The 27,835-nt window shown below is 42.4% G+C and overlaps 1 protein-coding gene and 1 long non-coding RNA gene across 2 annotated transcripts; both read right to left on the bottom strand.

Moving 5' to 3' along the window:
• Window positions 1-2,754: 2,754 nt before the first annotated feature.
• On the bottom strand, window positions 2,755-21,506 carry LOC146979206 (uncharacterized). The gene is made up of 7 exons (XM_085790265.1): window positions 21,384-21,506; window positions 11,457-11,597; window positions 9,945-10,124; window positions 9,138-9,311; window positions 7,310-7,483; window positions 4,366-4,539; window positions 2,755-2,965 (listed from the first exon to the last, which is right to left on the bottom strand). Exons 1-7 carry the CDS (start codon window positions 21,500-21,502, stop codon window positions 2,755-2,757), a joined length of 1,173 nt encoding a protein of 390 aa, XP_085646391.1. The 5' UTR covers window positions 21,503-21,506.
• On the bottom strand, window positions 17,307-19,598 carry LOC146979207 (uncharacterized). Its single transcript, XR_015036992.1, has 3 exons — window positions 19,445-19,598; window positions 17,693-17,823; window positions 17,307-17,415 (listed from the first exon to the last, which is right to left on the bottom strand). It is a non-coding gene; the product is annotated as an uncharacterized LOC146979207 (long non-coding RNA).
• Window positions 21,507-27,835: the final 6,329 nt, after the last annotated feature.

Genomic DNA, 27,835 nt, shown 5'->3' with positions numbered 1-27,835 from the left:
GGGCGATTCCACCAAAAGAGTGCCATTTCTGTCCCCAGCATATTACATGTATAAAAACATGTAATAATATAATATAAATTGCATTTAATTAATAAACAAAGCACCATACACATGAATCACTGTAGAAATTAAAGATATATAATTTTTAATTACTATAAAAAGGCTTTCAAAGCACTGAAAAAATAGCCTTTGTTGCATGTCCCCAGAGCCAAACGCTAGTTTACCACAATGCATTATGAATAAAATCCTTCTAAAATCTCATTGTTTTTGCATATTAGTGTGACTTAATATTATATCTACACTTATATAACATTTTTAAAATTAAAACCTAATTATATTTTGGTTAAAATTCACATTTTAGTCCCGTCCCCAGGTTTTCACTCAGTGCTGTTACCGGAACACATTCTACACTCTAAAAGTTTTGGACCATTCCACCAGTGACATGTTCTGCTGGAAGTGACATCATTTAGGTCTTTTGAAAGTCATGGGAAGACCAACATTAAATTCTGTAATTTATTTTTCCTGAAATTGAATGATATTGTAGCTATGTCAGGGTCCGTCACTCTTAAAACTCATTCCTGTTACCTAAATTATCTCTAGACAGTGTTTGTTGATATCAAAAGTGAAATATTCAGTTAAATCCTCAGAATGTGCTCTGTGTGCTCAGGCTATTAGTATAGATGCTATTTGGCTAGATTTCACACAATTGCTGATTTTATGCTAAAAACTCATTGCTGTTACCCTCATTGCTGTTACTTTTTCTTCAAAAATGCAATGATAAAAGCAGCAATAAATTAAATAAAGTAGCCTGAGATTGACCAGTACTCATTTTGAATGAGTAAATGTGTATATTAAAAAATTCTATACTGAAATGGGATGAAAAATGAAGTTTAATTTTTAAGAGTTACAATGAGCAAATGGCACTCTTTTGGCGGAATGACCCTTAAAAGTGTTTCTGTAGTTGAAGTTAAAGGAGAATTCGGTCATTTTCTAAGTAATTCTCTACAGCTCTAGGTCCCTGAGTGCGACCATAGGTAAGAATCCGAGAAAAATATGTGCAGACTGGACCTAGCTCTCCTCCTGCTAGCTGCGCTACACTGCAGTTAAATAATGAAGTAATGAGGGCAGTTCTTCTAACCACGACTTTGGCCTCTATTATGCTCAAAATATCACTACAGATGCTTTGCAACATCCACCATACCACACAACATTGAGTGTGCATAACTCTGTTAATATGAGAGAGCAGTGTTAACTGTGTGTTTTTATCACGTAGCTCTGTTTACTCTAGCTTCCAGGGTAGACCTTACTAGTCGACTGTCGAGCTCCGGACTGTTTCCATAACAACAAAGACAAAAATGTGAGGAAAACATGGATTTAGGAGGGAAAAAAACAATTTTGGATGGGAAAAAAGCAGTTATATTCATATTGATGCTTTACTTCATTGTTTAACTGCAGTGTAGTGCATAGCAGGAGGAGAGCTAGGTCCCGTCTGCACATATTTTTCTCGGATTTTTTCCTATGGTCGCACTCGGGGACCTAGAGCTTAGAAAATGACCAGAATTCTCCTTTAAGACTGAAGGGAAATAGTGACTGGACCAAAACTAGAGAAGAAGAAAACGTCACCATGACAACCCCCATATGATTGCAGGTCAGTATCAACACAACTTTTACATCACATTGATCTCAGCACAGAAACAAAACAGAGTCTGACCCCAGAGTCTCCAGTTTACAGTCTGGACTCCCCAGAAAACCACTCAGATGATCCGCTCCTAAATCCTGCAGCTTGTTTCCTCTCAGGTCCAGGAGTCTCAGGTGGGAGGGGTTGGACTTCAGAGCTGAGGCCAGAACATAACAGTTGAAATCTGACAAACTGCAGTCCCTCAATCTGAATAAAGAAGAAAAGAAGTGAGATGAGGAGAAAGCTTTTTGTTGACAGTATCCATTGTTTCATGTTGGCTTTGAATATTTCACTACAAAAATCACAGAACATAAAGAAACAGGTAGAAACACCAGCTATTGTTTATAGATTGTCTGGCAAATTAAAAGTGTTTCTGTAGTTGAAGTTAAAGGAGAATTCGGTCATTTTCTAAGTAATTCTCTACAGCTCTAGGTCCCTGAGTGCGACCATAGGTAAGAATCCGAGAAAAATATGTGCAGACCGGACCTAGCTCTCCTCCTGCTAGCTGCGCTACACTGCAGTTAAACAATGAAGTAATGAGGGCAGTTCTTCTAACCACGACTTTGGCCTCTATTATGCTCAAAATATCACTACAGATGCTTTGCAACATCCACCAGTTCCTTACCACACAACATTGAGTGTGCATAACTCTGTTAATATGAGAGAGCAGTGTTAACTGTGTGTTTTTATCACGTATCTCTGTTTACTCTAGCTTCCTGGGTAGACCTTACTAGTCGACTGTCGAGCTCCGGACTGTTTCCATAACAACAAAGACAAAAATGTGAGGAAAACATGGATTTAGGGGGGAGAAAAAGATTTTGGATGGATCATATTGATGCTTTACTTTATTGTTTAACTGCAGTGTAGTGCAGCTAGCAGGAGGAGAGCTAGGTCCCGTCTCATTTTTCTCAGATTTTTTCCTATGGTCGCACTCGGGGACCTAGAGCTTAGAAAATGACCAGAATTCTCCTTTAAGACTGAAGGGAAATAGTGACTGGACCAAAACTAGAGAAGAAGAAAACGTCACCATGACAACCCCCATATGATTGCAGGTCAGTATCAACACAACTTTTACATCACATTGATCTCAGCCCAGAAACAAAACGAGTCTGACCCAGAGTCTCCAGTTTACAGTCTGGACTCCCCAGAAAACCACTCAGATGATCCGCTCCTAAATCCTGCAGCTTGTTTCCTCTCAGGTCCAGGAGTCTCAGGTGGGAGGGGTTGGACTTCAGAGCTGAGGCCAGAACATAACAGCTGAAATCTGACAAACTGCAGTCCCTCAATCTGAATAAAGAAGAAAAGAAGTGAGATGAGGAGAAAGCTTTTTGTTGACAGTATCCATTGTTTCATGTTGGCTTTGAATATTTCACTACAAAAATCACAGAACATCAAGAAACAGGTAGAAAGTAAACACCAGCTATTGTTTATAGATTGTCTGGCAAATTAAAAGTGTTTCTGTGGTTGAAGTTAAAGGAGAATTCGGTCATTTTCTAAGTAATTCTCTACAGCTCTAGGTCCCTGAGTGCGACCATAGGTAAGAATCCGAGAAAAATATGTGCAGACCATAGACTGTAAAAAGAATGGACGTAGCGTCCGTGACGTCACCCATTGGTTTTGGGGAGTCGTTTTTGTGACTCAAATATGGCGGCCTGAACAGCGCCATGTTGGATTGGCCGGCCGAGAACCCGCCCACTGGCCTCGAAGCAGCTGTCCGCGGAGCTGCTCGGACCTGTCACTCAACGTTTCCGCGCCCTAATTGGCCAGAGTTTTAACCTAATAACAGTAAAACGGTAGAGTTAAAAAGAAATTTCACCCCCCTCAGAGTGTGTGCGGGGGTAGAAACTATCGATTGAGACGAAAAAACGTTCTGACACCAGGCTTTTAACATGTTTACTGAGGATGTAAAATCGGCGATTTTAACATGGGGGTCTATGGGGAATGCTCCCTTCTGACACCAGCCCCCAGAGGAAGCCGAGGGGATTGCAGTTTTTTTGAACGCGGAAGTGAGCTTCACTTCTCAGACCCACAACTGCCCCTTTGGTGCAGACCGGACCTAGCTCTCCTCCTGCTAGCTGCGCTACACTGCAGTTAAACAATGAAGTAATGAGGGCAGTTCTTCTAACCACGACTTTGGCCTCTATTATGCTCCAAAAATATCACTACAGATGCTTTGCAACATCACCAGTTCCTTACCACACAACATTGAGTGTGCATAACTCTGTTAATATGAGAGAAGCAGTGTTAACTGTGTGTTTTTATCACGTATCTCTGTTTACTCTAGCTTCCAGGGTAGACCTTACTAGTCGACTGTCGAGCTCCGGACTGTTTCCATAACAACAAAGACAAAAATGTGAGGAAAACATGGATTTAGGGGGGAGAAAAAGATTTTGGATGGATCATATTGATGCTTTACTTTATTGTTTAACTGCAGTGTAGTGCAGCTAGCAGGAGGAGAGCTAGGTCCCGTCTCATTTTTCTCAGATTTTTTCCTATGGTCGCACTCGGGGACCTAGAGCTTAGAAAATGACCAGAATTCTCCTTTAAGACTGAAGGGAAATAGTGACTGGACCAAAACTAGAGAAGAAGAAAACGTCACCATGACAACCCCCATATGATTGCAGGTCAGTATCAACACAACTTTTACATCACATTGATCTCAGCACAGAAACAAAACAGAGTCTGACCCCAGAGTCTCCAGTTTACAGTCTGGACTCCCCAGAAAACCACTCAGATGATCCGCTCCTAAATCCTGCAGCTTGTTTCCTCTCAGGTCCAGGAGTCTCAGGTGGGAGGGGTTGGACTTCAGAGCTGAGGCCAGAACATAACAGCTGAAATCTGACAAACTGCAGTCCCTCAATCTGAATAAAGAAGAAAAGAAGTGAGATGAGGAGAAAGCTTTTTGTTGACAGTATCCATTGTTTCATGTTGGCTTTGAATATTTCACTACAAAAATCACAGAACATCAAGAAACAGGTAGAAAGTAAACACCAGCTATTGTTTATAGATTGTCTGGCAAATTAAAAGTGTTTCTGTGGTTGAAGTTAAAGGAGAATTCGGTCATTTTCTTTACTTTACTTTACTTTATTTATTTCTCACGACCACGCAAGTGGTATGGAGCACAAACAGTAAAACAGTACAAATAATCAGACATAGCAAGAGGCAGCGGAGGCTGTACATGCTTTGTACATACATCTCTGACCAGGACAGAGCAAAATCACTTAAACAGAGGAAGAACACATTTCAGAAAAGCACCTAGCTTATAAATAACTTTTCTTTTATCAGACTGTAATAACAAAATTAGTTTAAACATAGATGGGCGACAAACATAGTATTTAGGGAGGTATTTTTCTCTTAGATATACAATACATGTGTTCTTGCATTCAAACAAAACATGGAACTCATCACCAATCTGGCCGTCTTTACATAAATCACATAACCTCCGACTTCTATCCAATCCTTTGTACCTTCCAATGACTTTTGGTATTCTGGTGTTGTTTACTCTAAAGTGGCAGATAGCCTGTCTGTACTTTTGGTTTGAACACAATAAATACTTTTCTAACTTAAACTCTTGTTTAAACTCAATATAGATGTCACATGATGTCATACTGCCAAGTTCACTTCTCCATGTCTGCTGGAACTGATCTTTCAGTCTCTGTTGGACAGTTACAGCTTCAGCCAGTCAGAATTAACACATCTTTGAGAGAGCCAAATATATGACAACCCACACTCATCCAATATCTGCTCAACCTGCAGGATCCATGGTGACGTAAATACACCTGAGTTATACAGACTAAATAGACAGTTATACATTATTTTGCTCAGTTTACTTTCTTTACCTTCTATTAGTTTTCCCCAATAACCAATGATTCTTTTTTTAACTGAAACACAAAGTGGGTACCTCCCCAGCTCTCCATAAACCATATTATTACAAGTTGTTGTTTTGACTTTTAAAACAAATTTGAGAAATTTAAGGTGCAGTTTTTCTAATAAGTCGATTTTTCCATACCCCCAAACTTCGCACGCATACAACATGACTGGTGAAACCAATTTATCAAAAAGATCTAGCGTGACATCTATGGGCAAATCAAATTTTCTACATTTACAAAGGAGGGCATACATGGCACGAGACGCTTTTGTGTACAGTTTATCGATAGCGGCTTTGAATGAGCCCTTATAATTCATAGTTATTCCAAGATATTCAAAACAATAGACAATCTCTAGCTTTTCTCCATTACAAGTAAACTGAAATTTACTGGTATCAGCTTTTCTATGGCCAAAAACTATAACTTTAGTCTTCTCACTATTAATCTTCAGTTTCCATTTTTCACAAAAGCCATACATCGAGTCTAATGCTTTCTGCAGCCCCTCCTTTGAAGTAGACATGACGATTGTGTCGTCTGCATACAACAGTACTATAAGTTGAAAATAATGGTCATTCTAAGTAATTCTCTACAGCTCTAGGTCCCTGAGTGCGACCATAGGTAAGAATCCGAGAAAAATATGTGCAGACCATAGACTGTAAAAAGAATGGACGTAGCGTCCGTGACGTCACCCATTGGTTTTGGGGAGTCGTTTTTGTGACTCAAATATGGCGGCCTGAACAGCGCCATGTTGGATTGGCCGGCCGAGAACCCGCCCACTGGCCTCGAAGCAGCTGTCCGCGGAGCTGCTCGGACCTGTCACTCAACGTTTCCGCGCCCTAATTGGCCAGAGTTTTAACCTAATAACAGTAAAACGGTAGAGTTAAAAAGAAATTTCACCCCCCTCAGAGTGTGTGCGGGGGTAGAAACTATCGATTGAGACGAAAAAACGTTCTGACACCAGGCTTTTAACATGTTTACTGAGGATGTAAAATCGGCGATTTTAACATGGGGGTCTATGGGGAATGCTCCCTTCTGACACCAGCCCCCAGAGGAAGCCGAGGGGATTGCAGTTTTTTGAACGCGGAAGTGAGCTTCACTTCTCAGACCCACAACTGCCCCTTTGGTGCAGACCGGACCTAGCTCTCCTCCTGCTAGCTGCGCTACACTGCAGTTAAACAATGAAGTAATGAGGGCAGTTCTTCTAACCACGACTTTGGCCTCTATTATGCTCAAAATATCACTACAGATGCTTTGCAACATCCACCAGTTCCTTACCACACAACATTGAGTGTGCATAACTCTGTTAATATGAGAGAGCAGTGTTAACTGTGTGTTTTTATCACGTATCTCTGTTTACTCTAGCTTCCAGGGTAGACCTTACTAGTCGACTGTCGAGCTCCGGACTGTTTCCATAACAACAAAGACAAAAATGTGAGGAAAACATGGATTTAGGGGGGAGAAAAAGATTTTGGATGGATCATATTGATGCTTTACTTTATTGTTTAACTGCAGTGTAGTGCAGCTAGCAGGAGGAGAGCTAGGTCCCGTCTCATTTTTCTCAGATTTTTTCCTATGGTCGCACTCGGGGACCTAGAGCTTAGAAAATGACCAGAATTCTCCTTTAAGACTGAAGGGAAATAGTGACTGGACCAAAACTAGAGAAGAAGAAAACGTCACCATGACAACCCCCATATGATTGCAGGTCAGTATCAACACAACTTTTACATCACATTCATCTCAGCACAGAAACAAAACAGAGTCTGACCCCAGAGTCTCCAGTTTACAGTCTGGACTCCCCAGAAAACCACTCAGATGATCCGCTCCTAAATCCTGCAGCTTGTTTCCTCTCAGGTCCAGGAGTCTCAGGTGGGAGGGGTTGGACTTCAGAGCTGAGGCCAGAACATAACAGCTGAAATCTGACAAACTGCAGTCCCGCAATCTGAATAAAGAAGAAAATAAGTGAGTTGAGGACAAAGTTCTTTGTTGACAGTTTCATCATCTTTCCAGAGCTGAAGAAAGTCAAACAGCTGAAGCAACAGAATGGTTCAAACAGTCACATACAGAGAGAAAACAGCTCATTAATATTAATGAGAACTTGCTGCTGCTTTAACACAGATGCAGTGATTCTGCCTCTTAAAGCTATAGTGCATAACTTCTGTCTACCCTTCTACATCATTCTAGATAATTACAAAAAAAACTGCGGGCACTTAAACATTGTGTCTGGCAGAGAAGGCTGAGGTCACATGAGGTTGCAGCTACCGACAGGTGAAGGATAATCACCTGCTGGTGCTGAGTGTGGCCAAAGGGTTGGCACTTCACAGTCACTGGCTCTGCCTGTGATCAGAGTGGAAACTACCAAGGGGGTGGATCGGACTACGTGCAGGCATAGCTCACAGTCGGCCATAATGGAACGGGCAACTTGCTCTGACTCTGGCTGCAGTTACAGTGCAGTAGATAGGTGATCCAGTCATCTTCACAAAAAAAAAACTATTCATAACTCTGTTAAAAATAAATCAGTATGTAGCAATTACTTTAACTATTTGAATAATCTCACTATAATGTTACTTTTATAAAAAATAAGTACATGATCAAAATTATCTGATTTTAAAGCAGAAGTAAGCGGAATATTTGTGTTAATATAAGTCTTAAATAGTTCTATCTTCCGACAGCAATCACTTCTATAGAGTGTTTGGTCTGAAACACGGGTCTGTCAGTCACTCTGCTCTGCTGTAAGCCGAGGAGAAAACTTTCCTTGTATCCTACAACCTTTATCCAATGAGGAGAGAGAACGGCATAAAGGGGCGGTCCTCTCTGTGTGTGCAGCCAAGGGATGCACGTGAATGTGCGCGGTGACGAAGGGACGAGGACCAATAGATCCATGACGAGGGCGGGGGCTGCTAACTCCGTCAGCTGACAAAAAGTTAGCCAAACGACCGGATCGCTTACTTCTGCTTTAAGTATGCTGCATCATAACTGCATAGACGTTCATAAAAAAAATCAAACCCTTCTGAAATCGGAAAAAAACTGAGCAAGTTCTGGTCATTATAGCAGAACATGCACCATAGGCTTAATGCTCTGAGGGAGAGAGTTGCCCGTCCTACGATGGCCGCCGTACTGGCTACGCCGTGTCATTGGGCAGCAGCGGTGGGTGAGTCATCTAGGCTTCTTATATCTATGGAAACTACCACTGCGTCCCAGCGCCATGATTCATTGGTGTACACAGCCAGACCACCGTGACCTCCCCTTAGCTTACCAGCTAGTGAAGTTACTCTGTTGGCTCATGTAGCATTAGCTCCTCCAGCTGGGCCACAGTTCAATATTCTCCAGTACCGCTTCTCATCACAGTCCGTTTCATTTTTAAATGACGGATATATTTTTTTCAGTCAGTCATTTTAAACAACTGTAGTTTCTGTAGTTGAGGTGAGGTTTGAAGAAAAATAGTGACTGGACCAAAACCAGAGAGTAAGGAAACAGACGTCACCATGACGACCCTCAGTGTGGATTAGTGTAATATCAGCCTCACATCTGCAGGTCAATGTCAACACAACTTTCACATCACATCGTCTCAGCACAGAAATAAAACAGAGTCTGACCTCAGAGTCTCCAGTTTACAGTATGGACTCCCCAGAAAACCACTCAGATGATCCGCTCCTAAATCCTGCAGCTTGTTTCCACTCAGGTCCAGGAGTCTCAGGTGGGAGGAGTTGGACTTCAGAGCTGAGGCCAGAATATAACAGTTGAAATCTGACAAACTGCAGTCCCTCAATCTGAATAAAGAATAATAGAACCGAGATGAGGAGACAATTCTTTGTTGACAGTTTCATCATCTGTTCAGAGCTGAAGAAGGTTTAAAAAGGACACGTTTAGAAAATGAAAGTCAAACAGCTGAAGCAACAGGATGCAGGTTCACACAGTCACATGATGCCTCTTAAACTCTGCCAGCTCCACCTGTGGCTCCATCTATACAAACTCATGTTGTGTAGCTAGCCACATTTCAGAAATCAGAAATGTACTGATGATGTTCAAATTTTCAAAGACAACAGTCAAGGCTGAACAAATGTATAGAAACATGTTCAGTGAAGCAGCTGATGAGGTACAGAGATGTAAAACCTGTGGACTGACATAATATATTTAACCTGCTTGGATTTCTTCAAAGTGCTGAAACCAGCACATACACACCTGCTTTTTTTCACTGCAAACATTCCAGAGCATCAGGGACAAGGTGGAGCCATCAGCTATTGAGTGTAGACCAGTCAGTGTCTGACAAATTAAATGTGTCTCTGTACTTGAGGTGGCTGAACAAATGTATTGAAACATGTTCAATGACGCAGCTGATGAAGCACAGAGACATAAAACCTGCTGCTTAGATGCAAAGTAGTACAAATAAAACTGAGTCTGACCTCAAAGTTTCCAGTATACAATGTGGACTCCCCAGAAAACCACTCAGATGCTCCATTCCTGCTACTGAATCCTGCAGGTCTTTTCCACTCAGGTCCAGATGTCTCAGGTGGGAGGGGTTGGACTTCAGAGCTGAGGCCAGACTATAACAGCTGAAATCTGACAAACTGCAGTCCCCCAATCTGAATAAAGGATAAAAGAACTGAGATGAGGAGACAATTCTTTGTTGACAGTTTCATCATCTGTTCAGAGCTGAAGAAGGTTTAAAAAGGACAAGTTTAGAAAATGAAAGTCAAACAGCTGAAGCAACAGGATGCAGGTTCACACAGTCAAAATAATGCTCAAAATTCGATTTTGGCGTCTAATCAGACTTCTGTCCTTGTCCCAGTTTACATACAACTGAGAAAATCGAATAACTGACAGGAATGTGTCCTCTTCCAAACACCAGGTGGCGATATGCGTCGTTTCAGCGGATTAATACGGAACCTTTTCTGGTTGACCTATTAACCAGACGGCAGACCGGCATTTTCGAACAACAGCGGGATGGTTAATCGTACAGCTTTGTTCATCTCGTATGTAATGTGCGCATTACTTATTGTGCAGATAAGGTGCACGCTCTCCCTCGTGGTCATGATTTTGAGAGGCAGACAAGAACGTGGTAACACTACAACAATATCTTCTGTGACCGTCTTTCTTGGATGTTTTTGTTCCGGGGTCTTACGTCAGCGCAGGGGGTGTGGAGCATGCGGACATGCGTTATCCAGTTAAACTCTGATTAAGGCATGCATACATGCCGGAGAAAGTCTTAATCGGAGTTGGAGAACTCAGATATTAGTCGGACTAACACGTTTACATGCACTCAGTTGTCCAGTTATAGTCGGATTAAGGCAATAATTTGTTTTTTCAGTAGTGGGTGTATCTACAGTGGGGATCAGACAGAAGTGCTCATAATGCTGCTGGGCCGAACTACAGGACTTTAAAGGGATAGTTCAACATTTTGGCAAATTGGCCCATTGCCATAATCCCTATAGTTTTAGGAGAAGGTTCGTTACCTTTAATTGTCGGTGCAAGCTGTTTTTAGAATGGTGGAGCAGAGCTGCGAGCTGCTCAGAGCTACGCTACGGAGGCTCATGGAACGTTATTTACCTCAAAAACAACTCCATTCCAAAATGTTGAACTAGCCCTTTAAAGTGACCTCTCACACTGTGAAGCTACTTTTAACTTTGACCCTGAACCAAGCAAAGAGGGAAAACTCAGTAGCTTCTCTGAACTCAAATCTACATCAAATCTGCTCAGTCAACTGCTCTGTTAGCAGCTTCAGAGCCACCTCACTCATCATTACACTGACCTGATCCAGAGCCACTGACCCTCTGAGTGACCTCTGACCCTTCACCTTTTACCAGCTGGGTTAACATGGTGTCACAATCAGTCACTACTTCAATCCCACAAATATACAAACCAGTGACAAACTGCACCTCCACACATTTGAACTGAACTGCAGTCAGTGGACTGACCTCAGTCCAGCACCCAGAGCCTTCATCCCTGAATCCTTCAGGTCCCAGCTGTCAATAAGGTCCAGTTCTGTCAGATGGGAGTGGTCGGACTGCAGCGCTGAGGCTACGTCTGCACAGCTGGAGAATTGACAACCAGCAAGCCTGCGAAGAGAAACATCTGAGGTTAAGCTCATCTTCTCTGATTGTGTTTTACATGAAACTCTCAGACCTGCACGGGTTTATTCTGGATCTGTGTTGAAGGAGGTAAATGACGTCACATTTATTCATCGTGTGATTTGATCCGGAGTCAGGATGAAGACGTGTTGTTCAGAAGAATATTTTAACATTTTATTTGTCCACTCTTTTTAGACTGACTCCAGAACGGTTCGTTTGAATTCAGCTCTGAACAGCTCACTCTGTTATGCCTGGTTTCCCCAGATGATCAAAATCATGAGGTTAACCTGTATAAGGAGTGCACTCTGTTCTGATAGAGTTACACATGTGTTATGAAGATCAACCATTCCTGATCAACACAATATATGGAAGACTTTAATGCTCCACCATGTGTGGGCCTAGTAGTTGTACTCTTGCATAGGAATCACACTGACAGCATATTATAGGAAAAGACCATAGATAAATTCATGCAAGACCTCACCACATGTTCTCCCATTCTACGCTGCTGACAAACACAACTACTGCAGAACAGGAGACATTAAAAAAAGATCTAAACATTATTATTTTAGAGCTGGTTGAATTTGACAGGAATCTTTGGGTCGCAGTTCACCGTTCTGACGCTGTGTGTGCGCGCGCAGCGCTGACAGACACAGTTCTCCGCATCCACAGGAGCGTTAGTGCATGTTCTTCACCAACATAATGAGACGTGTTACCGCAGAATAAACGACACGAGCAGCTCAGTGTTTTCAGAGTCACGCTGCTCTGACTCCACTCTACAGCAGCAGACATGATGCTGCTGGAGCCTCCTCTGTCTTCACTGACCTGCCGCTCTACTGACACATGAATCCTCCGTCTCCGACACCAATTAAAAAAAAAAAAAAAAAAAAAAACGTCTCCGGTGTGAGGCTTCAAACACATGGCGACCGGAGACAGGCGAACTGATCACTTTATTTAGGTCGGCTCCCTTTCACCACATTTCCTCCCTCCGTGCTTCCCTGCTTCCTAACTAAATCAATGACATCCAATAACAGAGTCCAAATTTCAGTTGTGCCACCACTTCAAAAACCCAAAGTTCAAAACTACAAAAAAAAACACACACACGCCCAGACGGCCCGGTTCATGGCTTTATTGTGCCTGTGTTTCTTATAAGCAAAGACGGTTTGGTGTGTGCACCATAGCGTGAGGGAGAGAGATTTGCTGTCCGCCACAGACTCGTTTCTTAATGCGCTGGTTGGTAAGTTTCGTTTTTCTTTCTCTTGGACAGCTAATTCAGAAAAAATACCTTCAAAATTTAAGACTTTATAAAGTCGTGAAAAATACTTTTTTTTAAATAGCCCACATAGCAAGACGGGTCTGGCCCAGTTCTGGCCCACATGATGTACTAACATCTGGCCCACATACCGCAAAGAATGACGGCCCTTTACTGGCCCGGATCTGGTTTACCAGAGCTGGTCCACACGTGGGCCAGCTCTGGACCAGCTGTGGACATACTGTTTGGCCCTGAGCTGGCCCATGTGTGGCCCACGTCTGGCAAACCGGATCTGGGCCAGTAAAGGGCCGTCATTCTTTGCAGTATGTCGGCCAGATGTGGTTTGCCATGTGTGGCCAGCTCTGGCTAAATGGATGTCCGCCTCAAGTATGCTTTGAAAAAAATGTCTCAGCACCTGTCATACATTGTTTTTTTTTATTTAACACTTATGGTTTAAGTACATTTCATTTCATATTTCAAGTTTTTTTTCCCCCTCAAAACTGATACACAAATACCATACTACACAAATCAAAGTCATCCATATAAGACATACATTTAAAAATATATATATATCATCATACATCATAAATACATCATGCATCTTGCCCTTGGTTGATCAAGAGTAATGAGTCACTCAGTACGTTTACATGCAGAGCTTAATCCAGCTATGCTCAAAATTCGATTTTGGCGTCAAGTCAGACTTCTGTCCTTGTCTCAATATACATGCAACTGAAAAAACCGAATAACTGACGGGGTCCGCCTCCTCATGCGGCGTCACCCATTGCTTCAGCGGGTTAATACGCCCCCCTGTCCTGTTGACTTTTCTGTCACCTGGTAAAAAACTGAATATAAACAACTTATAAGCTTAATAATAAATTCTCAACTGCAGTTCCCGACCAGACGCGCCAGTCTGGGCCGAATTCACGCTGAGAATAGGATACAGGCTTCCTTTTTTCATCTTTCTCTCTCTCTTTTTTTTTTTTTATAAATAAAACCCTCTTGCTGGTTGCGCTGTGTGAAATGCATTGAATCGGCGCTGATGTTGGGTTTTTTTCTTTACTTTGCCGGGTTCGGGCGGCTTCTCTGCTCCACTTGGTGCCGTCTCTACGGTTGTGGAGCATGAACACATGCGTTGTCCAGTTATACTCCGACTAAGGTGAATACATGACGGAGAAAATCTAATTCCAATCGCATTATCTGGGTGTCTTAATCGGAGTTCTCAACTCCGATTTCAGTCGGACTAAGGTGTTTACATGCACTTCAGTTGTCCAGTTATAGTCGGATTAAGGCAATAATTTGGTTTTTTCAAGTGTCATGTAAACGTACTGACTGAGTCCAGTCTTGGCTGTATAGGGTGCTCAACATGGTGTTCAAGAAACTGGAACTAAAAGGATTCGCCAGTCACCAGCTCTGCTTGAGACTCCTGTTGTTCATCAGGTGTTCAGACTGGCACGATCCTCTCTGCAATCAGAAAACAGAAACAATGCAAAAGTTAAAGTGCTGCAGTACCTGAGCATGGTGCCCACACAGAGATAAACTCAGCAATCTGTTGTTAAATTGAGCACCAATGAGCTAGCTAAGACAACCTAAATACATCTCCTCAAACACCATACATACGTACATCGTACATAACTGACCTGCTGTATTAGCTTATTAAAAATTGATTTTTTTTTGGCATTTGGCAACTTAACCATGCTTACCTGTAATCAGTCTTGACAAGGACTGGTGTCTGAGTCACTGCGGTCCAGACTTGAGTGAAGACAGGTGGGACAGAGCATCATGCGATGTTCAGGAAACTGCAACTTTGAGCAGGTGTTGTCATCAATCCTCCTGTAGAATCCCAGGGTCTCAATCAGGTGTTTACTGTGGATCTGCAACCAGACGAAGAACAACAACAAAGAAAAATTATTATCAGTCATAATTCAATTTTATCTATTTATACCCAGGGGGTAAAGCAAAAAAACAGACACGGGCGTTGTAAAAGGTTTGACAGCAGAAATTATATCTAGGAACTTCAAGGATTAAAACCTGGGATGACAACCCGGTCAACTAGCTGCTGGAAAGCTACAGGGGGCCAAAACCCCTTTCTTGGGCTATAAAATTGAATAATAATAAAATATAAAAAATACTATAAAATTTGGCACAGAGTATCTTGATGCATAGGGGGAGGCATGAAAAAAAGATTCTGGGGTTTGTTGCAGCTCAATTTTAAGATATCACCCTCAACATCCCAAAAAAGACCAAAAAAAATTTACTGTTCGCCTGACAAATTCTCATGAAAATTATTATTTTTCAGCACTTTATGGAGAATATCTATGCTTAACGTGTATATAGAAAACTTCCTTTATTCATAAGCTTCCATTTTTGGGGATGTTGAGGGTGATATCTTAAAATTGACTTGCAACAAACCCCAGAATCTTTTCTTCATGCCTCCCCCTATGTGTCAAGATACTCTGTGCCAATACCTAAATATGTGCACTTACATAATTTTGCCAGCAAAATTGCCCAAGAAAGGGGTTTTGGCCCCTGTAGCTTTCCAGCAGCTAGTTGACCGGGTTGTCCACCCAGGTTTTAATCCTTAAAGTTCCTAGAGATCATTTCTGGTGTCAAACCTTTTACAACGCTCCGTGTCTGTTTTCCAAAAAACTGGAATTTTGCCCCCTGAGTATTAATAATTTCAATTTAAATGTACTCACTGAAGCTGAGTGTTGATAACACTGATAACGCAATGTACTGGCCATGCCACATTCCTACAAAGTAGGCTAGCTGCCTTGCATTCTCCAGCTGCACCATGCTGAGGAGAGGGAAAAATGATTTTGTAGTGTTAAAAAAAGTGTATACAACTAGGATGGGATGGTTCTGTACAAATCTGTATGTTGAACACAAAATGAACTCATGCAACTTAACACTTCAGTAATAATGATAATGGACAGAAGTAAGTTAACTACATGGATATCTGAACAAGGCAGTTTTAGGCCGGTGTATTTTCCCTTTTCCTCAGCGGGCAGCCCCGGTTCGGGTCCTGCATTGGACGGCCCTGTCCTGCATGTCGTTCCCCCTCTCTCTGACTCCCCATTTCCTGTCTTTCTCTCGACTGTGCTTTCCACTGAAGGCAAAAAAAGTCCCAAAAATATAAAAATGCTGGCTATGCCGCGACGAGCATGGAAAACTTCACAGCACAGCCCTCCAGGCTCCTGTTGCCAGGGACGACCAGGTGTGGGCCGGACACTCCAGTGCTTCACGCAGACTGTGTAAAAATAAAAATAATTTAATTTAAATGTAAATATCAAATTAACATTCTATTCTGAATCCCAACTATCACTTTAAAGGATCATAGGGCAGGATTTGTGAGAAAATACCGGAAAATACCCATGCGTTTTACGTTTTTTAAATAATAATGGGTGAGGAAGCGTTCAAAACCAAAAAGAACGAGCCCACCCGCGTATCTCTCCATTGCCCTGAACGGGGTCTGTGCTGCAAAATGCGCTGCAATTCAGGGGGTGAATTTCGCGCTCTGGCCGGCGGACCTGACGTCAGCGCGTCCACGACTGCCTTCGAATGGATCAATGGAATGGAGACATGAAGAGGGCAACCGCGGCAGAGCCATTGATACAGTAACAGAGTGGCGACACTCCCTGTTATATCAATCGCTCTGAACCACGGTGGATCCAAATTAGGCCTACTGTTACTGCCAGCAAACGACCCAGCACAACTGAAAGCCCTGTTAACCCCCCCCCCGCCGCCGCCGCCGCCGCCACCGCCGCCACTCTCTCTCCCCCTCCCTTCACACACGCACACAGCAGCAGCAGGTCACTAACTTACACACCCTCTCCCTCTTCACTACTGTCTTATTATTAGCCGTTAGCCGCAGCTAGTGGTTAAAAGCCGACGTTATAACTTCAACAACGTTATCAGGCAGGTGGACAAACGTCCTCTTTTGCCCGGACACGTCCACTTTTCACGTCCTGGCCGGCGTGTCCGCGACGCGTCCGTTTTTATTTTATTTTTATGAAATCATGAATATGTCCGGTGTTGATTTGTTTTCATGGGACCGCGGACCCTGACCATGACCCTGACAGATGCGGCCCGACACCCGGACCCGGCGCGTTAATTCTCGGTAGGAGCCCATTCAGATCCATGCAGAGGAGCTCAGAGGAACAGACAAGCAGCCTCCTGCTGCAGCACAGTGAAGGTGTGTGTGTGTGTGTGTGTGCGTGTGTGTGTGTGTCTGTCTGTCTGTCTGTGAGAGCGAGAACCTACAGTAAAATACCCCCCCTCCCTCCCCAGATAGGAAAGACTGTAAAGAGTAAAGTAAACAGTGAAAAGTCTGTGCGCGCTCCCGTGCCGGTGGCTTCCCTGGTTGCTGTAGTTACGCGCAGCGGCCGTCGCGTCACTGGCCGTTCTCATTAATCCTGCCCTATGATCCTTTAAGATACGTTTTCACTTACCACAGTTGGTGTCCTTGGTATCTGGGTGCATCTTCTGGTACTGGCTATGCTGGACCTTCACGTGAGCCTCGATGGAGGATGGGTTCTCACCATGAACGATTGATGCCATCTGAGAGTTTTGAGAGGGAGAGAGAGAGAGGGCGGGGGGTTGCTTACAAATATATCTGACTTTAAACAGTAATGATTATGTCCAAATTATAGCTAACAACCAAGTTAACTGTGTCCTTGACTTGGATTGAGTTGCGTTCTTTTTTATCAAGATGGGTTGGGTGACCTAAGACATGTTTTTCCAGCTGGTTCTTGCAGTTTCTACCTTTTGACAAGCTTCGTTACAGACATATAAACATAACTAAGGAAAGCTCTGAAAGCATCATGCACACACTCACCTTGAAGTGACTGGCCCCTTGAGATTGTTGATGAATTAACTGAATTTGATCTGCTTTTTCAACGACCCTTGAAATGGGCACCATGGTGTCTGAAAGGCCTCACTCAGCTGTTTCACCATCCACATCATTATCTGAAAAAAGTAAACAGAGGGAGATGAAATAGCTGCACACTTGACAGGAAAGTAGTCAAGATAAACTCAGCTAATTTAACTAGGGAGATATTACTAGCTTGTCCCTAACCAAAGCATGCCTTAGCTGTGATAAATTAAATTCAACAACATTCAGTATTTCCTCTATCATATTTTATCCAGATCAACAGTTTGAGAACCCACAGCCCACGTTTTGTTAATTTTTCAAAACAACACTATCATTTGATTAGTGTATTAAATAAATGCCTATGTATCCACTTCAACCTTTATACAAATCATAAAACAGGCGACGTTGTGAATGGAGAACTTTGTCCTCCTGAAGCTGTCATACATCTGACAGGCCACTGTCCAGTGTGTCCACCACAGGAAACACTTGAGGACATAGTTTATAACTAGTCTGACAGCTAGTCACTGTCACTGACACAGTCAAACCAAGAGTTTAAACTTTATCGCTCCTGGTGGGAGCGGCACGGCTCTTTACACACGCAGGCAGGCACGCACGCACGCACACACACACACACACACACACACACACACACACACACACACACACACACACACACACGATCCAAAAAGCTGTCACATGCGCCGCCAGACTTTTTTTTTCAGAGGTCTGAAGCTGCATTTTACATTAGCTGACGGCTAACGTTAGCGCGAATTGACATAACTTAATGTTACTGAGAGGAGGAAAATCTTTTGCAAGCAAGCAACACACTGCCCCACTTTGAAAACCAAGTTAGGTTACGTTATCTTTAACTTAAAGGTTGAATATGTAGAATATTTATTAAAAGCTATATTTTTTCAAAAATAATACATCCATGGGGCCTTTAGAGGGGTACAGAATGAAAGTATTGCTTTTCCATAAAAATTTTTTTTTTGTCTGAATTATTATTTTTAATATTTTTGACGGGCTCGACAATGACTTTCTGTCAACGTTCTGTTTACATTCGTACCTGCCTGTAGCCGACATGTGGCTCAGTTCTCCGCTGTTTTCCTGCCTCCTCCCGGTCGGATGCGTTTGTTTCCAACCAAGCCTTTTTAATAATCAATAGGTGGATCAATGGATTATCATATACTTGTTAGGATGGGTGTATTTGTGTAGTCTTATCTGTCATAAACACGTTTATCGTCGCGGACTTTCGGTGCCACGGAGCTCCTTTTTTTTTTTTTTTCCAACTTGAGGAGAGCAGTGACAGCGGAGGCTCTGAGGCTCTGAGCAGCAGCGGTGTGAAGGCAGAGAGCCTCCACTCTCCCTGTAACAAGCTACAAGTCATTTATTATGCTGTTAATGACGGTAAAAATGAAACATAAGGTAAATATCCTGCTTAGTTCTCCTCCTCTGCTGTCCTCTGTTCAGAGCGGAGTCCCTAGCAACGGCCCGTTTTACCTAGCAACGGTCTGGCAATCGACTGCTGGAATTCTTTTTCTGTTGTTTTTCTTGTCATTCTACATAGTCAACCTTTAACAACGTTAACGGGCGAGCTACAGGCCCGTTTTGTGTTGCCAGGCAATAATGTTAAAGCTAATGCTAACGCTAAGTCGCTAACGTTTTGTCAACGGACATGACACTCCAGTTAAATTTAATTAACTTAAATTTAGTTACCTCTGAATCTCTGCGCCTCCTCTCCGGTCACATCCACGCCAGTTTCACGCATCCTTTTTCATGTTTCCTCTGTCAAAGGGACAGCGAGTGCCATTGCTGATATTTCTTCTCTGCCAGCTGCTGAAATGCGAAAATCCTCGGCGACCGTTGGTCGTTGGTCAACTGCCAAGTCCAACAGCCAAAAGTAGAGCTGGTTACCCAGCAACAGAGAGCAGCCCCTCCCCCCCATATCCCCCGGAACGTTTGTTGGACGTTGCCTAGGAGATCTGTGGCAAATCTCGCGAGAGTGTGTTGTTGAGCCAGAGGCCCGTTACAAACATGGATCATTTTCTCCTGATGTGTCCGTCTGAAAATTGCCATTTTAGTGTCAAAATGTTCAGAAGTGATGTCCTTTCTTGTTTTTAATTTTCTTACAGTCAGTATTATATCAAAATTACAGAATTGACTGGATAATTTTATCAACATTGCTTCATATCTGCTCCAAAAAATATTTCTATTATTTCAAGGCTAATTCAACTGTAGCTCAGAAGTTAAAGCAAAATTAATATTTTATTAACATGTTAATATTTATTTAAAAAAAAAAAAAAAAAACCTTCTGTGGTAACTAAACATAAGAAACAGTAAATGTTCCTTTACTGCTTGGGAACATACCTTTTTGGTCCTCAAAAAGCCTACATCCTAGTTACCTTGAGGTCCAATAATGAGTCCTATGGAGTAAATTAATGTAGATTGTTGTACCTGAGGGGACAGAAATGGACTCGTACCGTAGCTATTTCTGAGAGTGTACATTTTGTGGTCTGTTAAAAAAAAACTACAGAAAGAGTATAATATGCTACAGTTATACTATTTAAAATTATTTTAAAAATACTATGAAAACAAACAGAAAACACTACAGTGATACTTTAACAAACATCATAGTAATACTACACATCTAATATAATAACACATACTATTTAATATACTACAGGAATACTAAAAAGAAAAGTTACTATTGGAATATTTTAAAACTACCATAGCAAACAAAATAGCACTATAGAATAAACTATAATAATGCCAATGCTGGCAACACGTACCATAGAACACTATATCCTCACTATAGGACACTTTACAATTATTATAGTGAACTATAGTAACTCTTAAGTACATTTTCGTAAGGGAGAGATGTTTGTATTTAAAAAAAAAAAAAAAAAGAGAGAGAGATGTTAACAGTCTGCTGTGCTCTGTCACTGGGAAAACACAGATCCCCGCCCAAAACATAGACACAGCAGAACTTAGGTTTTGGGAAAATCCTTCAGACTAAGGCAGAATATTTCCAAGAAATAAAGGTTTTGATGGATAGTGGGTTGATGCACTAACTTAAAGTAACAAGTGGATTATTGGGGTGTGAGTTATGGGCCACATACACTCAAACATAACCGGCCCACATCTGGCATGCCATACATAAACCGTGCCACCATTGCCACATCTGGCCCACATCTGGCATGCCATACATAAACCGTGCCACCATTGCCAGATCTGGCCCACATTCGGGCCACATACCACTTGCCATGCCAGCAGTGGGCCAGAAGTGCCGGCTTGCTGCCAGATCTGGCCCAGACCCGTCTGCTATGTGGGAGGCTACTTTTTAAATGTCTTAATTTTCCCAAAATTGATTTATCACCTTAATACTTTTCAAGACTCCGCGGATAAAAGACTGAGTCACATTATAGGTTAGGTCACGTCACACAACCTGTCTGGTGGCTTTCTGTCTACTCTGTCTCTGATAAACCCTCAAAGGTCTCAAATTGATAAATGGTTATATGAGACTTGGTGGACTCAAGAACTAGCCACAAACTGCAATATGCATGATATTCTTTCCATATCTCTCTCTGCTCTCAATTCCTGCTATCTCTGAACTATGCAGAAACAAAATGCTGGAGGTATGTTACAGGTCTCTTACCTTGCCTGCGTACGGCTGAAGGACGGATCATCTTCGGAATCTGGATTCCTCTTTGCAAATACCCATCTGAAACCTGGAGTCTCTCCAGTGTCCCCCTTTTCCTCCGTGAATTCACTCATCTTGTGTAGGCTACTTTACTCCGTTTGAGAGGTAGGCTATACCAGTAACACACAAAGATCCAGGTCTGACAGAGCAGGAAACCACACAGTCTCCTTGCAAACATGTGGAAAATACTGTCGTTTATAAACGCTGGATGCGCTGGCTGATAAGTTTCGTTTTCGTTAAGTTTCGTTTTTCTCACCAGATGGTGGAAGCAATGAGCTGAAACTCCGCAATGTTGCTTTAAATTCAAAGAAAAGTTATTTTCTATGGAGGTATCGGGGGAAAAATGTTTGAGCATCTGTAACGGTATAATTTGTACTTGTGTACAGTGATTTGTAAGTATGAGTTGTGTAGCCTACTTGTAGCCTACAGTGATTTGTATGTGTATAGGCTAAGTATGAGTTGTGTACTTGTACTGTAGATTTTTTTCTCTCTACAAATAAAACACAACACTTACACACCACACTAATTAGTAGCTAATTACAGGTTCCAAATAAAGGAAACAGAATCTGGGACTCGTGGGGGAAGATCCAAGCAGTTGTAATTTCTGTGTTTTAAAGGAACACATTGAGAAATAATTTATAAATACATTGAACTTTTTTTTTTTTGCAAAGATTCAAATTATGTCCACAACTTCACATTGATGCAGGTGCACAAATATATTTTGCACCAAATATACTGAACATCAAAGAGAAGAAAGGACTCGCCACATTGTAGGAGCTCCCAAATGTGGGATTTATTGGAGAAATATACTGAAACAATTGGAGAAAAAATGTGTGCATGCCTGTTTTTTAATCTGTGATTTGTAAAATAGTATTTGTGCACCTGTAATAGGCTACTTGTGCATGTGTAAGTGTTGTGTTTTATTTGTGGAGAGAGAAAAAAATCTACAAGTAGCCTACACAACTCATTCTGACACAGTTACAAATCACTGTACAAGTAGGCTACACAACTCATACTTACACACATACAAATCACTGTAACAAAAGTAGGCTACACAACATAGGCTACTTACACACATACAAATCACTGTACACAAGTACAAATTCTACCGTTACAGATGCTCAAACATTTTCCACCTCCATAATTTTCCATCGCCTTGGACAGAATGCAGACAGATGTCCTTCCTACTCCAGCGGCTCGAGACTGCTGAGATTTGAAAACTAAGCGGCGCGAACGGCGAACCAGCGCGTCCGTCCTGTCGGGTTCTGGCCCGGCCGCCCGGCCCGTTGACAACTTATTAGCTCCGCCCGGCTGTCAGACTTTCTCTCTCTCTCTCTCTCTCTCTCTCTCTCTCTCTTACACACACACACACACACACACACACACACACACACACACACACACACACACACACACACACACGCTGACAGTCAAATTAAAATTCGCTTTATTGGCATGAATGTCACAAAACTATTGCCTAAGCATAAACAGCATAGACTGTAAAAAGAATGGACGTAGCGTCCGTGACGTCACCCATTGGTTTTGGGGAGTCGTTTTTGTGACTCAAATATGGCGGCCTGAACAGCGCCATGTTGGATTGGCCGGCCGAGAACCCGCCCACTGGCCTCGAAGCAGCCTGTCCACGGAGCTGCTCGGACCTGTCACTCAACGTTTCCGCGCCCTGATTGGCCAGAATTTTAACCTAATAACAGTAAAACTATAGAGTTAAAAAAAAATTCACCCCCCTCAGAGTGTGTGCGGGGGTAGAAACTATCGATTGAGACGAAAAAACGTTCTGACACCAGGCTTTTAACATGTTTACTGAGGATGTAAAGTCGGCGATTTTAACATGGGGGTCTATGGGGAATGCTCCCTTCTGACACCAGCCCCCAGAGGAATCCGAGGGGATTGCAGTTTTTTGAACGCGGAAGTGAGCTTCACTTCTCAGACCGACAACTGCCCCCTTGATAAACAGTCAATGAAACAAAACAAATTCATATATGGTATGATGACATAGCCTGGCTCTCGCCAGACCCTTGTAGTTCCGCAAAGTTACGCCAGAGGCGCTACGCTCAGCTTCACACAAGGGTCTGGACTCGAGGCCAATGCAAACTTCTTCCCCGGAGCAAAAAATAATGAACCAATCAGGATCGCCGGGCGGGACTTTCTGATGTGTGACGTAGCGCTGAAGCGACTGTTTGAGTCAAACAACAATGGCGGCTCGCAGTGAGTGGCTGAAGTAGCACGTCATTCAAGATAACGGACAAGTGGTTTATCCAATCACATACAAGATTTTTTTACAAGGCCCCGCCTTCTGAAATGAATCGCCTATGGAGCAGTCCCAGACCCTTGTGCGGAGCTCAGCGCAGCTTTGCGGAACTACAAGGGTCTGGCGAGAGTCAGGCTAATGATGACATGCCATTCAGGAAATTAATATTTGAATAAATGAACCTTGAATATATTGAATGAAACTCTGAATATATTGAGTGAACCTTTGAATATGAATGAAACTCTGAATATTGAATGAACCTTCAGACACCATCAAGGTACTTCCGCTTGTTTGTTTGCCCCGTATTGAACTTGGTTGCAGTTCCACCAGAATTCCACTTTCACTTGGTAATCGTTGAAAATCACAAATACTGTTGTATTTTTTGCAAGTTCAATATATGGATTAGTTAGAATTCAAATAGCAAAGAAGTTATTTTTATTCCTTGGCTTTCAACCCAGCATGAGACTCTCCTCTGTTTTAGTGTTTTATGGTCTGTTTTATTTATTGTTTTTATTTGTCTTAATTGTTTTATTTAAAATTTAAATTGTTTTATTGCTTTTAAATTGTTTTAAAAGCAATAAACAATTATTATTATTTTATATTTATTTTTCTGCTAATTGTTTTATTTCCATATGTTGCATTATGTACAGCACTTTGTTTCAGCTGGTTGTTTTAAAGGACTTTATAAATAAAGTTGAGTTGAGTTGAGTTATGTCCTTTTGATTTCCTACAGTTTGGGCTGTTGTTGGCCATAACACACTAGCATTCTGCTAATGAATGCTGAGTCAGTTACGGATTTGCGACTATTTACAACCCGAGATCCTACTTGATGACATCTGCTATTTCAGCAGACCGACGCCAAAGACGGTTTTATCTTTGCCGACGCCGTTCACACCGCAGTTTCCCAGAATGCATCTCACGGCAACCAGCAGCTGTAGCTGTAAAACAGGCGAAAAGCTGTTTTATTTCCTGCTGTAGCGCTGTTGTTATGCACTTTTAATATTTTTTCAAGGGGTAAACTGTTTAGATCCCCAATATGCCGTCAGTTTATCCAAATGACGGCTGTTTAGAAGTCTGCTTCGGAGAAGTTAAGCTCCACCTGTGGGAGCAGCGAACATCACAAAGGCAGAAGAGCTGCTTGTCCGGTCAGCCTGCGTCGTCATCCCGGGGGAGAAAACGATCGTTAATTAACTTACCCGCAGGTTTTTAGAGGTTTACTACCGGCTGGTTAAATTCATTTTAGGAGATCAATTTTGGTCTCATTGATAAAATCCAACAATTGTAGCAGCCATATTAGTTTGTTTGAATGAAAAGTGAAGCGCTGCCTCGGGGAAGAAGAAATCACCACATTTACATCAATAAATAAATGAGCTGATCAGTCTGCATTAAATGTTATTTTATTTTTATTAAGTTATATAAAATGGTTATGGTACACAAAGATACTTCACTACTCTAAACCGTCTTTGGTTAGGGTTAGAAGTTATGGGCACATTGCATTGTGGGATACAGTACACAATGTAGACTGGTCAGATGCATACTGGAGATATTTTCCGAATCAGTACGACATCTGGGAATTTTTTGCATACTGCAGATTTAGCTTTTGTTTGCATACTGTAGTAGGCTATACTACATACTGCATTTTGGCCAAATCAGTGCGTACTAGCAGCATAGTATGCGGTTCCGTAGACGGGCTGGACAGGCTCTCATCAGGCTCTGAGGTGAAATTGCAGCAACACCTCTGGCTGTGACGTCATCAAGTTTTTTAGAACAGATAAGTGAACTTAAATATCCAATATTCAGCCAAGTGTATTTTATTGCTTCCCTCCCCCCTTTTTGAAAATAATATTCAAATTACTTGGAAAAAAAAATATTTCCAGAGAAAAGTGGATTTTTAGAGGTGTCTCCCCATTGACACCCATTCATTCTGCACTCGCCTGTGAGCGCCCTCACATGGACAGAGACGTGTTCTGATAACCCGAAGTGCCACAGTGGCACTTCTCAATATTAGAAATTATCTGGCACAGCAGCTCGTGTGGGACAGGAAATTGTGTACAAAATATAAAACTAAACACCCGGTTAATTTTCAAAATAAAATACACCGTGTTTACGGCGGATCATATTTCCCGCACTACACCTTGAAAACGTTGTAATGGGCCGAGGCCGGCCTTAAGTCAACAGGTCAGAGGTTTTCAGACACCATTTCACCCTGTCTACACGGGAACTGCCCATTGGTCCGACCTCCCATTGGTTCGACCTCCCGTTACTCCGAGAAAATCAACCACAAGTCGGACCAATAGGAGGTCGAACCAATGGGTGGTCCCGTTAGTTCGAACTGTCATCGCTACTTTGTGACAAGCTCTTCCATTGATAGGAGCATGCAGCTTTCTCTCTCTCTCTCTCCAGGAGCCAGATCATGTCAGATCGCGCACATCCATCATGCTGATCAAGATGTGTAAACTGATAATCAAAGCCCCCCTCCCAGAGTACAGAGTAAAAGAAATACACTTCTTTTTTTTCTCCCCCCACCCCTCGCTAGAGCGTGGGATGAACTGGCCGGGCTTTGAGCTCACTTTCCACGGGCGCATGCCGAGCCTGCTGCAGCCGCCGCTCTGCTGAGACAGCAGACTGAGAGAAAAAAAAAGAAGTAAATTTCGCTTTGGTTAGGTTCAGGCAACTGAGAAAGAAAGGAGTTTGGTTTAAGTTTAGTAAAAAACACCAGGTAGGAGGCTAGACATGGCTGGAAGCAATAATGACGTGACTTGTATTCTTGTGTTATATGTTATTTAATAATGAAGTGCTTGTTTTGCAGTTAATTATGCACAATGATCCGTTTGATCCAGAAAGGAAAAAAGGATCATTGACCAGCCTCCGTTTCCTTTCTGATTGCGTACCGTCTTCTGTCCTGTTCGAGAGTGGGAGAGGAGAGAGAGAGAGAATCCACCGGATCTATATACCCTGTCTGTAATGTAGCTTGATTTGATTAAGTGGTCAAGGTTTAATTACGGGACACTAATGAGCGCGCTAGCAGATTGCGTAAAAGTCTGTGCGTTAATGGACAGATCCTCGTTGGGTGAAAACACAATAAAACTGCCACATCTTCTTCCTCGTGTGTCTTATTGACAGGTGGAAGCCTATATAGAATAATTATTTATAAATGCATTAGTGAACGGTAAGAATGGAGAGTTTGACTAATACCTAGTCCAGTTCGTAAACTAATGAGGACCTCCCATTAGTTCGAACTCTCATTACTCGATTGTAGGGACCAATGGGCAGTTCGAACCAATGGGAGGTTCGAACTAATGGGAGGTCGGGGAACCTAATGGTTGATGGTCGGACCAGTGCCATGGACCGGGAACTAAGGAGCCACGTGCTGGGAGCTTCCGCTATAAACAAGCTTAAAACATACTTATTTAATTTTTTTCGGAACAATTTCTCATGTTGGGGCTTCAATACAAGAGGGACATTAGATGAGCAGTATGGAGGTATTTGGATGTTTTTGGTGTGTCTTTTTGGACAAAGAAAAGTGAGCTCCATTTGCAACCGTCATATGGACATGCAGTGCAGCACGGAGCCCCGCTGTAACTCAGAGAAGTCACGGAGGACTCTGAACTTCTCCCAGGGTGAAATGAGTGAAATTTGAATTTTGGGTGAACTATCCCTTTAAGTTGAACTGTGAAGCAGCATCTTTTGGGTCAGGCCTGGTCTGTTAAGATTTTATTTTTCAGTTGACATATTTACAGTTAACCATTTAATATAATTTTGAAGCTGATGCGGTTTTGCACAGTTAGCATTTATTAATGTTTTTAGTGCAGTAAAGCTGAAGATGTCTAGGTAGAGTGCAGCAAGATGCAGGAGAGAGACTCTTAGCTTAGGAGGACAAGACAGGCAGCACACAAACGTGAAATTGTGTCTTTTAGTGTGGATAGGTTATTATCAACTTATCACACACTGAATTTGTGATTCATGGTTATGGGGGTGGGGGTCTGTGAAAGTCACCACACGGCACTGGTAGAGATATCAGAGGAGTCCCCAATTAATGAATTGGCTAGCTGGGCTCTGGCCTGAAGCTAAGGTTACCACTGCAAATAGAGGGGTTCCCGCGATGATGGACAGAACCCAGGTTGAGACAGGCCAATAG

The sequence above is a fragment of the Trachurus japonicus genome, chromosome 11 (assembly GCF_045865225.1).
Source record: "Trachurus japonicus isolate A0001 chromosome 11, Traja_1.0".
Classification (NCBI taxonomy): domain Eukaryota; kingdom Metazoa; phylum Chordata; class Actinopteri; order Carangiformes; family Carangidae; genus Trachurus; species Trachurus japonicus.
The sequence above is the reverse complement of the archived record's forward strand: the minus strand, read 5'-3'. Positions and strand labels throughout refer to the sequence as shown.